Genomic DNA, 13,397 nt, shown 5'->3' on the forward strand with positions numbered 1-13,397 from the left:
GTGTAATTTAGTTGGAATCGCAAGAGCAGTAGCGTAGGATGATAATGGCAGGGTTAGGGTCAGGGTGTGAGTTTAATGAGGGTGGAAAAAGAAACCACTTAATGTTTCCACACTTTTAAAGGTAATTTTTAAGATATCTTGTTATCAACTAATTGACAACTTTAACCCATTCAAGCTTTTTTTCCACTGGCACAATTCTTAAAAAAGAAGGAAAAAAAAAAAAAAACCTATTAAATCTTTATTCTTTTGAATAGCAAATTTATACTTAAAATTCAACATATCAATGATATGTTTGAAATCAAAGCAATCTGTGGAATTTAGATATACCACACATTTATAAGTGTTTTCAACTGATATTATTTTCTTGGACCCTTACTTTGTGTGTCTAAGTACTTTCATAGTCTGTAGTTTATTTGCTTCCCACTCCCAGTAGGTCCATCTTATTTATGTTCAGCAAAGCAGAAGCTAGCTGGGATGTCTCCTAGATAAGGGCATTAGCATACAAATTTTAACCATAGTAACATCTATTCATTACTAAATTAGGTAGGAGATTTCAGAACAGTGCAAAGGGAATCTGGTGCCCCATGTTATATTTCTGGTTATGACGCTAACTGTTTGAGACTGAGCAAATTACATAACATTACTTTTAAAACTGTTTCCTTGCCTGTCATTTTAACCCATGGGAGAAAAATTTGACTTCTGAAGCTGGACACAGGAGTGCATGATGATATGTTTGCTGCTAAGGACAGGATTGACTTTTCCATTAAGCTTGGTAGACACCAAACTGAGTGCCCATGAAAATGATTTAATTTCATTAAAAAATTTGAACTTTTAGATGAAAGAAAATGCTGTAACATATTTATTAACATATGAGTCTTTGCTTAATTGCAGTTGTAAATATATATATATATATATATATATATATATATATATATATATACATATATCTTTTTTTCAAGAAAAAGAAAGTCCACAAATGCAAACTGCCTAGAGCCCATCAAAGTCATAACCCAACCGTCGCTACAGTAGAGAAAATTGCGGCTGAAGGATTAGCTGCTTTGAACTCCACATTGTATCAGGCCTAGACCTAAATCTAATTTTGAACTTAGTCACCTTATAAGTGTCAAGCAAAAATAAATTATTTTATTTCTTTAATGCATATGTTTTAATGCATATGTTTCCTTTTACCCCTGACCTTCCCACATTCTTTTTTTTGAGACAGAGTCTTGCTCTGTTGCCCAGACTGGAGTGCAGTGATGCAATCTTGGCTCACTGTAACCTCTGCCTCCCAGGTTCAAGCAATTCTCCTGCCTCAGCCTCCCAAGTAGCTGGGACTACTGGTGCCTGCCACCATGCCTAACTAATTTTTGTATTTTTAGTAGAGATGGGATTTCACCATATTGCCCAGGTTGGTCTCGAACTCCTGACCTTGTGATCCACCTGCTTCAGTCTCCCAAAGTGCTGGGATTACAGGCGTGAGCCACCGTGCCCTTCCTGCACATTCTTTTCTTTATTTGTGACGCATTACATACTCATGACCCATTATGTCACTTCATGAAACATAGTTTCTCTCTATTGGGATGCCACAACTCATTTTAACTCCTGTCCTTCTTTGCAGAAATGTACAACTGCATGCACGTACAGAACGCACACACACAAACACACAGACACACACACTGACACTCTGCTCTGTCCTTTGTGCCAGCTAGGATGTGGTTTCTTCCAGCAAGATTTCTCAGACCACCCATGTTTGTGTTAGGTGCACTTTTCATGGATTCCCATAGTTAATTCTTAGATTGTGAGAACCATTTCAATTTTGTTTACATTTTACAGCTTCCACACAGCAGAATTCATGGCACAGAGATAGAGCTCCATAGACATTGCTGAAGGAATAATTCTCCGCCTCCATGACCCTATTTATAGAAAGAAAATTCTAAACATACCCTGTTGAGATATGAAGAAAAAAATACAGTGATTTCTTCAATAACTGGTTCGTTGAGGTGCTCACTATATTATAGTTCAGTAATTGATGTATTTACACAACTAATAACAAGTTTCAGATTCTATATTCTGTATTTTGGCATAGATCCCTTTAAGAATCAATAGATATTAAAAAATGAGGAATAAGTCTTGCATTGTCTTTTTAGGTCTTTTTAGACCATATCTGGCCCCTTTCTGCCCTCGGGAAAATGAAATGTAACTAATGCAACATTATTCCAATTTTATATTTGAGCTACAGATACATAATGTAGGAGATAATCCTTTTTTTATAAAATGGTACTACACATAGAGATAAGACAGGCCATCTGAAAGTGAGTTTTTAGTATTGTGCGAATATTAAAGCATAATTAGAGTAAAAAATTAGCACTGATAAGATTTTTTCTGCTTTTTTTCTTAAGCCTGACCATCTCACAAATATGCGCCACAAAGATTTGTCTTATGATGACTGTGCTTATCTTTGTGTAAAGATCTGTATTTATGCTTTTAATTAGATTTTTAATGGCCAGTCTTATGACTCCATATGTTTGTACTTTTGATTGCTTTTCACAAATGATTGTCACGTGTATTTTTGCATTTTCAGGTATAACAGCAGAAACACATTTTGCAGTACAGTTTATCCCAGTCTGATGCTTATTCTACACATTCTCATAGTTGAACACACTAAAGGGCATAGTAATTTAGTTTACACACTATTTATTAGTATATGCATAAATGGTCTTAGAAGTAACTTAGAAGAAAAAATAATCTTTAATGGATTCTTTCTCCCATGGCTATTTTCCTTGATGTCCTAATAACGATGAATTCAGTGAAGAAGGATAAGCCATCTTGAGTAGTAAATCCTAATAATCTCCCAAAGTCTCTCTTCCTATCTCTTCATTCATTGTTTTACAGAAGCAGTTCAAGTCCTGGATCAAAGAAAACTGGGTACCAGATGGCTTTTATCCGAACATCTTTTAGTTACTCTGAGAGCGTTCTTGCTACCACTTTCCACATAATGAAATAAATCCTAGCTACAGTAAAATGAGACTTCCAGGAAGCAGCAGGTGCAGTGTCACATCTGTATTAGCACTGCTAACTTGCTTGTGGATCAAGTTACATCTGGGACTGTCAAATTTGCTGCTGAGTTTAAAAGGTTTCTCAGAGAGTAGCAAGAACTCTTCGATGCTTTTCTTTAGCCTATTAGCAGGAATCTTAGCGAAAATGATCACATGAAGTTATGCCCTTCATTCAACAATCCTCTTTATCCCTGCCATATGTTTTATCTACCCACTGACCCCAAATTTATATGGGTTTTATCTGGTTTTGCAAATTGTCACAGAAAGATGTTAGCACATAGTATATAGCTGGAGAGGTGTATTACCAGTTTGTGTGCGGGTCACATTCCTGGAGAATAAAACTAATTTCAAACGGTTTTGCTTGAAGGGGAATTTTAATCTGAAAAGAATAGCAAGGACCAGAGCTTCTTGGGATTCTTTCTGCATTGATAACAATTCTAGCAATGTTTAATAACTTATCTAAGACTACCAAATCTTTGTGTTGTATATTTCATTCAACAATGATGTATTGATTGCCTTTTTGGTTAACGTCTTGAGTTCTGTCATGTTAAAGGCAACTAAGATATAGGCCTAAAATGGTCCTTGACTTTTTTTTAAAGACAAATGAAGCAAATTTCTTTCTTATTGAAATGTTTTACAAAGAGTTATGATATTCAGTCCAATTCAAAAATATTTAACACTTGGTATTAGTCTCTGTATTTCTAGCTTTGCATGGAAGTTAAAAATCTCTGCCTTAAACTTACAGTCTAAAGAGAAATACATATGCAGAATACTTAAAATAGCGTGATAAATATTCAATGTAGAATTATACATTTTCTATGACAATAGAGCACAGTAGGTAATGTGTAATGAACTCTTGGATAATATGATCAAGCATATGGACTCATATTATTTGAGTCCTTAGTGTAATGCTTCGATTCAATTATCTCACATGGTGCTTTACACTAGATGCATAAAATGGTATCAGCTGAATGAAAAGGAAGTATTTAATATTCACTGACTCATTTTAATTGTATAAACACATCTGAAAAATGTTCTCTTATTTCTCAACGTTGAAATGTTATTAGACTGTATTCATTGTATGAAACTTTAAAAGGATTAAAGTTGTCCATCTATAGGGACTTTTGTCTCAATAATCTTTAGCATTTTCTATTACTCTTATAAATGTTATATATTTTTTAAGGCTGGTATATTTGAATCCTAATCAACATAATAAATTGACTGAAGAAGGACTAATTCCTTTTATTAATCAAGAATAGATTGTAGCTTAATTGATCAGCTGTGATGTGTAGAGACTTAATTAGTAATTGAGATGTGCCAAAATGCCCATTATTAATTAGTAATTGAGATGTGCCAAAATGCCCATTATATTACATTCTGTGATCAACTGTTCTTTACTGCCTATATAATAAAATTACCATGTTATAGAGAAAATAATATTTGTGATAAGTATTTTAGAAGAATAATGAAAGTCTTATAATTGTAAAAATGAAATGAGACCCAGTGGGACAAATGCTTTAAAATGCACATGTAAAGAAAAACATAGCTTACAGCATGATTAGGAGAAAAAATGCTATTGTATATACTGTAGCTTGAAGCAAAAAAATTAAAAAAGTTAAAAAAATATGGACAATGACTTAGAATATTTAGAAATGCTGTGCTGATCTTCTGCCTGCAGTCACCGTATAGCTTATTTTCCCCTCATTGTAGCAGGTTATGTATCTGCAGGCTGAAGGACTAAATAGGAAAAGTTAGAAAAACATTCTAAGGATGATACTAGGTTTGAGGGAGGGCTGCAGCTTTGCTTGTCAAAGTACATGGGCCACCTGCCTTGGCATTATAGGTGAACATGTTAGAAATATTGACTCTTATGCCCCACACCAGACCTGCTGAATGAGAACATAGATATTTAACAAGTGACTCAGGAGTTCTGAACGTACATTAAAATTCAAGAAGCACTGGCCTACAGGAAATATGGGATTGCAGAATACTAAAGGAGGTTTTAATAATTCGTAAAGTTCATGTGATATTCATATTAAATTATTTTTAATATTAAAAGAAGGAAATGTAGTTTTGAAAATATTTTGTGAAAATGAAATAACCTGGAATTGAAATTATAGAATTCCATTAATTTTAGCATTTTTATTTAGAGAGGTAGTTTAACAGTAGTTTCAACCCAACTGATTCCTTTTAATTATACTTCTGTCGATTTCTAGCAAGCACAACTGCCACCTTATGTAATATTTTTATATTCTAAAATTAAGCTTTTATTTCTCATCATAAATAGTCCAACATAGTTAGGCTCTTTTATAAGTAGATCAGTTAATTAAAGAAACATACTGATACATATATGTGTATCTATCTATCTATCTATATAGATAGATAGATATATATACCACTTTTTACTAGTGAGGAAAATTCAATACATTTCTAATCACATGGATATTATTCAGAATTATATATTAGCGGCAAAATAGTTTATTGATACAAGAAGTTACATATCAGAGTTGAAATGAAAACAACTGGAAATGTTAAAAAATGATGTTTTAAAAATTATCTGGTTCCAGATATTGACATGAAATACAAAGTTTTGATGTTAATCTTCCCAGTGGTAGACATGTTCAAAATTTTAATTGATTTGAGCCTTGGAGAAGTGAGTTTGAGAAAATTAATTTAGTTAACTCCCTGTAGGATATATTTTAAATAAGAAAGATTAAGGTTAAGGAAAATGGCTGTTAGTAGTTATTGTATGCTGTTTGCATGAAATGATGATTGTTTAAAATAGTGTGGTGGCACACTGACAAAAAAAAAAAAAAAAAAAAAAAAAAAAAGACACCTGAGAGCCACGAGGGAGAAAAAAAGTAGCAGTGCAATGTATTGACTGACCATGTAAGAGGTACACTTGGATAAGTGGAAATGCCAAAGATATTCTGTAATTTGAGTTAGGTTACTGGAAGGATGATTATTTGTATTTATAATACATTCACATTGTTTTGAAATGTCTAATATGTAGGCTTCTAGTTACTTAGAACATGCCTAGGAAGAACTAACTACAGACAAATTAAATGTTAGATTTGTCTCATGTAATTTTCTTTTTTAATTTAATTGTGTCATTGTTTGAAAAGTTTTTGTCAAATACTATAGTCTTTATGTAAAATATACTTTAAATATTTTTAAATTATTTTACATCCATATTTACCAATACATTTTACTCTGGATTTTTCAGGACATTTATCATTAAATAATTGAAAATAGAACAATAACAAAGGAAATGATCTCATGCATTATGTTGAGTTAGAATTATTCAATAACAACTTTTATAGCTATAGTTCCCACCTACTCTTTTCCAAAACATTGGTGTAAAAGCTTTTAACACTAGGGAAGTGTTGTATTGAAAATGATCACCAGTACATTGTAGAATTGCTGACAATTTTTTAGGATGAAAAAAGAGATGAAATCAGAATGACTGTTTTTTTCAATAAGTTTTAAAGCGTTTGTAGCAGAAAGCAGAAACCTTCATTTACACAAACTCTCACCTGGCTTTTGAGAATAGTGTACATTTCTGGAGAATACCATCTAGCACATCCTAATACATCTAAAAGCCACTGTTTTGGTAAATGCTCCTATTACTTAGAATACAATCAGTCTGAGTTTCAGTGCTTTGTGACGTAATGCATCAGATAATTTCTAAACTCCAAGTAGAGTATTACATGTCATATTGCAATACAATTTACATCTATCATGCTGTATGTTTTCAACCATTGTGGAAGCCTCCAGTGTCATTTAATACACTCAAGGGAGATACAGCTTCACTATTAATCTTATTTCTTTGAAACATTTATATTAATTTTTAAATCTTCTTAATAATGAAACAAAATGTAGAGATTGCTAACCAATTACTGTGGATGTAAGCATAAGTTTATATGCAGGAGTACTTATAATGCATTGCCATGTTAGAGAAGTTCAATCCTTTTGGTTTTCAAATCACTTTTTATACTTTATCATGTCTTGATTATAGTAAATACTTTATAATGTCCTGAAATAAAATCCATGTATATTAGGAAACAAAAGACAATCTACACATACAAAAAAAAAAAAAGCAAAATAAGTATATTGACACAATATAAATGAAGAATAATATAAAAGTTACTATAATTCAAAAATATGTATTTTTATACATAAATGCTTGGGCATAAAAACATATAGCAGGTAATGGTAGTCAGATATTTGCATTCACTTGCAATTTATTCATTCATTTATTCATACATTTAAACTGCTTATCTATTATGCCCAAGATTCTTTTCAAGGCACTGTGAATACAGTAATGAAAAAAGAGTAAAATGGGATTTCCTACACGGGTTTGTAGCAGAAAGACAGAAAATGTACAAAATAAATGAATAAATAAAATGCATGTAGTATACTGGAATATATGAAATGTCAGGGGTGGCTTGAAAGGCCTGAAGGAAACAGAGGATCTAGCTAGGTGAATATCTACAGGAAAATCATTCTAGGCATAGGGAACAAGTAGGAAGTCGCTGGTTAAGGAAAGGAGCATGTAAAATGCATTACAGGGTGAAGCAAGAAGGACCCAGTGGCTGGAAAAGAGTCAGTTTAGGAGGATGTGGTAGAGGGTTAAAGTGAAACATGGTCAGAGCGGTGGCCAGCAGTCATGACATTGAGTGCAGAATCCTTGGACAGATTTTTATCGAAGTGGCATAGGAAACCACTGGAGTGTTTTGTGCAGAGAAATGACGTGATCTGACTTAAATTTTAATAAATTTCTAAGGAAATTATGTTCAGAAAATAGTGGCAGAGAAGGTGTAAAGAGCAGTCAGTAGATTGTTGCCATAGTCAGCCTGGGGTGTAATGGAGTTCTAGACCAGGCCATAGAGGTAGTTAGAAGCAGACTCTCTGCTAGATTTAATTACATTACAAATTGATTCACTGTAGTGGTGATTATTTTCTACTTTAGGAAACTCTAGGTGTTCCAAAGTCCAACCTAACAGGGAAGAGAGGAAAGGTCTTTAAAGGAAGGCCTGCCTGGTTTTCTCATTTGTTTGTTTGTTTGGTTTTGTTTTTGCCTTTACTTTTGCCTCTGTTTAGGATTAAATTTGAAGAAACTATGCCACTGTTTAAAAATATTAAAATACAAAATTGCACAGCAGAAGGCATGATTCCTGGAGGTTATTTAAATCACAGTTTTGTTTTCAAAATTTTAATTTGTGTTAAATTACTCCAAAAAAATTGACATGCAGAATGAACTATATCTCCAGTGTATATAGGAATGTAATTCCTAAAAACTGTTTAAAGTGCCAAAAGACAAAAGGAAGTCTAATAATGTCCTTTCTTTTGAATTTAGTGGAAATAAACATTTACAATTACCTTTTCATAAATTGTAGACGTATTGCTAGGCATGTAATATTTCTCAAAACTATTCGTTATTGTATGAAAAATAAAGAAAATGAATGTTTTGGTTGTTATTAAGCTATTGTCATTTTAAACTTAAAATGAAAAGTAATAATGTTGTCAACTGACATTTTTTGTTTATTTGTTTGTAGCTTTGGGAAACATGTATAAAACATTGATGAAATGTTGGAAACCAGTTGAAACACAGTAAAATCAACCAGGTGAAACAGGACAACTTCTCCTCATCTACGTTGGGATTTGTCAAGAAGTGAACTATGACAATATATCAATTTTTGCTACTGTTTCTACTCTGGGTATGCCTGCCACATTTCTGTTCTCCAGAAATAATGTTCAGAAGGACTCCTGTACCACAGCAAAGAATTTTAAGTTCACGTGTGCCAAGGAGTGATGGCAAAATTCTACATCGTCAAAAACGTGGTTGGATGTGGAATCAATTTTTCTTACTGGAAGAATATACAGGATCTGATTATCAATACGTAGGCAAGGTACGTCTATGTTAAAATCACGTATTTACATTTGCTCTTTATATATTTTACTGACAGAAATTGGAAGATCATCAAACCATCAATTTCATAAATATGATTCTCTAAATCTCCCTGAAGTATTTTTGTTTATGGAATACAAATTCTAATTTGATAAAAACTATGGAATGAATATTTCATGATAAATGCATAAATTTATTTATTAGAATTAATTCTGCCCAATAACTTATGGATTAAAGAGATACTCAGAACTGCAATTTTAGAATTTATGGTTAGAAAGTAATGATAGTGAAAAAGCTGTGTGTAAATACAGTCATTTAAATGACAATGCACATGTGTTTAAGTATAGTTCACATTGCTATTGAGTTCAGCGAGGAAGCGAAAACATTTCAAAGTTGTTTAATCTTCTACAGAATGAGAAAGCAAATGTCATAAAAATATGATTCAAGGACAAAAAAATGTTGCTTATTATAAGAAAATATATTCCAGATATGAATGTTATTTATTTTTCTTAGGTCACACTATGGGTGCATTTGTATAAAGAAAACGAAATAGGAAGACAAGTAGGTAAAAATAGTTTAGTTATTGCAATACGAGGTTGACAGAGAAGAGTTTTCATCCTGTAGAATTATAAAGTTAGTGAGAAAAACTAGTGGTGGTTGGGAATGAAATGAGAATCTTAACATAAAATTAATAATGAATGCTTTCATACACTAGGTTGTATTAAGTTCGAATTTTCTTTCTTGACACTATTTGAATCTAATTGAAGTTAGATAATGCCTTAGTCAACTTGAGAGCTTAAGAAGAAATTCATTTAATAGTCAGTATTATAATTTTTATAATTTGTGAGAATACATCAAAGGAATAAAAGGAAATTAAGTACACTAACATAAATCCATTATACAATTATGATGTATACGTTACTGTATCGGAAACTTTTGCACTACCCCTACCTGTGATATCTTCATTCAAATAATTCAAATCATGTGGAAGGTTTTTTCTTCTAAAAACCTTATTTTTGAGACAACATTTTCATTGATTGTAAAATACTGAAATGTTTTATTATATTGCAGTCATTTGAGACCCTTTGAAATATCTGGTAAAATGAGAAAGATGATATTAAAGTTTAAATATCATATTGACTAGAAAGAAAAGGAAAAGAAACAGCAACCTAGGAATCTTACCAGAAAGCACAAAGTAACAGGCTTATCACAGACCTCATTGATTGAAAGCCTGGGAATAGAGAGTAAAGGTTGCTCTCATAGACAACTTCTAGTTTATGAAACTGACTGCATAAAAATATAGTAACTGAAATCTGGGTCATAGAAACTACAAGGTAAATAGTTTTCTTTGGTTCTTTCTGTATATAGCAGTTAACCTGTTTGTATGTATTTTCCCTCATGTAGTCTTTATGATGATTTAATAAATGTTAGCAAATTGAATTATCATTACATTATATACTCTCTCCTTACAGTCAAGCTACTTCTTACATAATTTTTATTTTTTATCATAAAATAACAACACCTTGAAATCAAGAACTGTACTTTGTATCTCTTAGACTAGTAAGAGACTATTAAGCTCTTAGAGCTTAGTAACTATTTAGCTCATTGAATTAACCTGAGTGATATTAAATTGAATTCTCAATGCCATCTGGTGCCATTCAGCTCTTTGGCAGAGAAAACTAGAGGCAGTGCTCGACCACGGTCGGGACCGCGGAACGGTCGTAACAATCTGGTCGTCAGTTGAGTAGGCTCTATGTACAGTTGAAATGGTGCACGCGGAGATGGTAGTGCTGCCAGAAGCTGGTCCGCACTGTCGAACGCCCAGCTGGGCGACGTTTGCGCTGCCAGACGCGGAGCAGTCGTGGCTAGCGATTGTGGTTGTAAGGTCGAATGATCCTAAGTTGCATACATCATAAGTCGATCAGTACCTGTAGTCCAGAATTTTTAATCACTGAAGACAAGTTGGTAAACTTAAGATATATGCATGTTGATATACAACGCAAATTTTATGTTTCCTACTCTGCTTTATAAAAACAAATCAGAAAACTCTTTGATGAGGATGGATGTAAGGAATTTATGAATGTCTTCATCAGTTCGTTTCCATCTAAACTGTGCTGAAGTATTAGAGTAACAGAAATGATTTAGGTGCTGTAACTCTCACACTTCTCTGAGTCTTTTTTTTTTTTTTTTAATGGCCAGAATGTCTGACTTGTAGCTCACATTTCAAATCAATCAGTAAGTTTCTGTGGCTTATTCACATCACAATCTGTGAAACAGATGCTTTAACATTTTTGTCTATACTATAGTATTCTATTAACTACTGTATTATTTGTATTACATTAATTACTTATACAATTAAAATCTTATTTAAGAGATAAACACACAGATGAGGATATGCCAAAAATGCAATTTTTAACATAGGATATTTTAATAAACATTATAATAAATATAAGTTGAGGCTAAGATGTTTTCCTTATGAAGTATAAAACACTTAAAATCGCCACATATTCTCTCCATCATTATTAATAAGGGATTTATCACATAGTCATATTTTCTTTCAGAAATCATTCTTTCAGTTTTTACATCCTTTAAAGTAGGCATGTGATACGGTGTTAAGGGTTTCAATGCCTCTAGGTTGGTTTAGATGTTGGAGTACTATGTGTTTCAATGACTAGACATATGGAAAGATGGTGACAGAAATCTCCCTCTAGTGGGGAATATTTTGGGAGCTCACAAAGTATGCTCCCACTAGCAATGGAGAGTCTTACACTGGTTTGACGAGGACAAGACTAGAAAGCACCTGTGTGGAGTGGAGAAACATTTTTTTAAATACCCAAACAATTAGCTAACCAGATCCCAGGAAGAATTGATGCCTATAATTTCTCAGATAGAAACCCTTTATTGCTATGTGGTTAAATCTTGGGAGGCTAAGGAAGGAGAATTGCTTCAACCCAGGAGGCGGAGATCGTGCCGCTGCACTCCAGTCTGGGTAACAGAGTGAGACTCCATAATATTAGCAAAAAGTAGCCGGGTGAGGTGGCATGCGCCTGTAATCCCAGCTCTTCGAGAGGCTGAGGCAGGAGAATCACTTGAACCTGGGAGTGGAGGTTGCAGTGAAACAAGATTGTGCCACTGCACTCCAGCCTGGGCAGCAGAGTGAGACTCCATCTCAAAAAAAAAAAAAAAAAAAAAAAAAAAGCAAAAAGAAAAACCCATTTCTGCTCATTGGGTTAAAGAGGAGCTTAAAAAAAAAAAAAACATACAACTGTTGATCAGAAAACCTAGGATGTGACATTGTTTCTGCCACTGTTTCTCACTCCTTGGTTAACTTCTCTTGGCCTTCATTTTCTTATCCAGGAAATCAAAGAGCATGATTATAGTGTATCATATACACTAATACGTTAATATAATATATAATATGAATACTACATATAAATACTAAATCATTTCTGTTAGTGTTGTGCTCATTTCTAATAATATTACAAATGTAAAGTATATGTCTATTTAAAAACTCATTTAGAAAAAAAGAAATAAGAGGTGAAGAGAAACAGGGAAAGGAGAGGAATTAAGCCCAGTGGCTAATTGTCACTGCTGCAACTCCTTTTGTTTTGTAAGAGACAAAGTCAACCGTAATGAATTCAAAACATGTCTTTGTTGAGCTCTCCACAGCAAGAAGCATTTTCCTGTAAATCATGCTGTTAAATACATTCTAAACAAAAATACATTTAGCGTAAAATCTTTTTTTTTTCATTGTTTTTCCATGAGCTAATCATAACACTGACCTTTAAGAATCTTCCTATATACTGGATTGTACTGGAATATATAGGTATTTCCTATATACTCATTCTCTGTTTTTATCTTCCAAGGCAAGAGCTTCACATGTTGAATGTCAAGGAATGTACATTTGAAACATGTTATCTCTGTAGTGAAACCTTCTATACATAGTTTTCAATTTCCAAACTTAAATTCAAGGAACACTGTGATTATAAACTCCTACTTTTTATTAGGTTAATATTTTTATACATATAGTTTCGAATCAGTTTCCTATTGCTCAGTTTAGTTGCCTTGAGAAGATCATTTCAAATGCCTCAGCTTCTGTATCTTCAGATCTAAAGTAAATAATGTTATTAAAATGTAAAGCCTTGAATTTACTTTTAGTTGTAACAAATACGCAATTCTAAGCAAATTGCTAATTTTATATTTACTGAACAAACTTTCTCTACATTTTATATGATAATTAGTCTCAGGTGGTAAAAATGCATGTTAAAAATAGATTTTAATCAAAACCAAACATTGAGAAAAATCCCAAAACACCAAAAAAAAAAAAAAGTAATAACATAAAGGGACAACCATACATCTGATTCCAAGTCATAATAGTAAAACCCCTCTTGCCTTTTTCTAAACAACTCAATCTAATTTTATTTTTCATG

General features: G+C 32.8%; 1 protein-coding gene across 1 annotated transcript in view; it reads left to right on the forward strand.

Moving 5' to 3' along the window:
- The window catches only part of LOC101029206 (cadherin-10), a 165,370-nt gene that overhangs the window by 45,815 nt on the left and 106,158 nt on the right, over positions 1 to 13,397 (forward strand). The window contains exon 2 of the mRNA XM_039468492.2: positions 8,615 to 8,968. Within this exon, the coding sequence (XP_039324426.1) occupies positions 8,738 to 8,968 (231 nt within the window). The 5' untranslated portion in view covers positions 8,615 to 8,737. The remainder of the gene's footprint in view (positions 1 to 8,614; positions 8,969 to 13,397) is intronic.

Source organism: Saimiri boliviensis, chromosome 1 (genome assembly GCF_048565385.1).
Source record: "Saimiri boliviensis isolate mSaiBol1 chromosome 1, mSaiBol1.pri, whole genome shotgun sequence".
In the NCBI taxonomy this organism is placed as follows: domain Eukaryota; kingdom Metazoa; phylum Chordata; class Mammalia; order Primates; family Cebidae; genus Saimiri; species Saimiri boliviensis.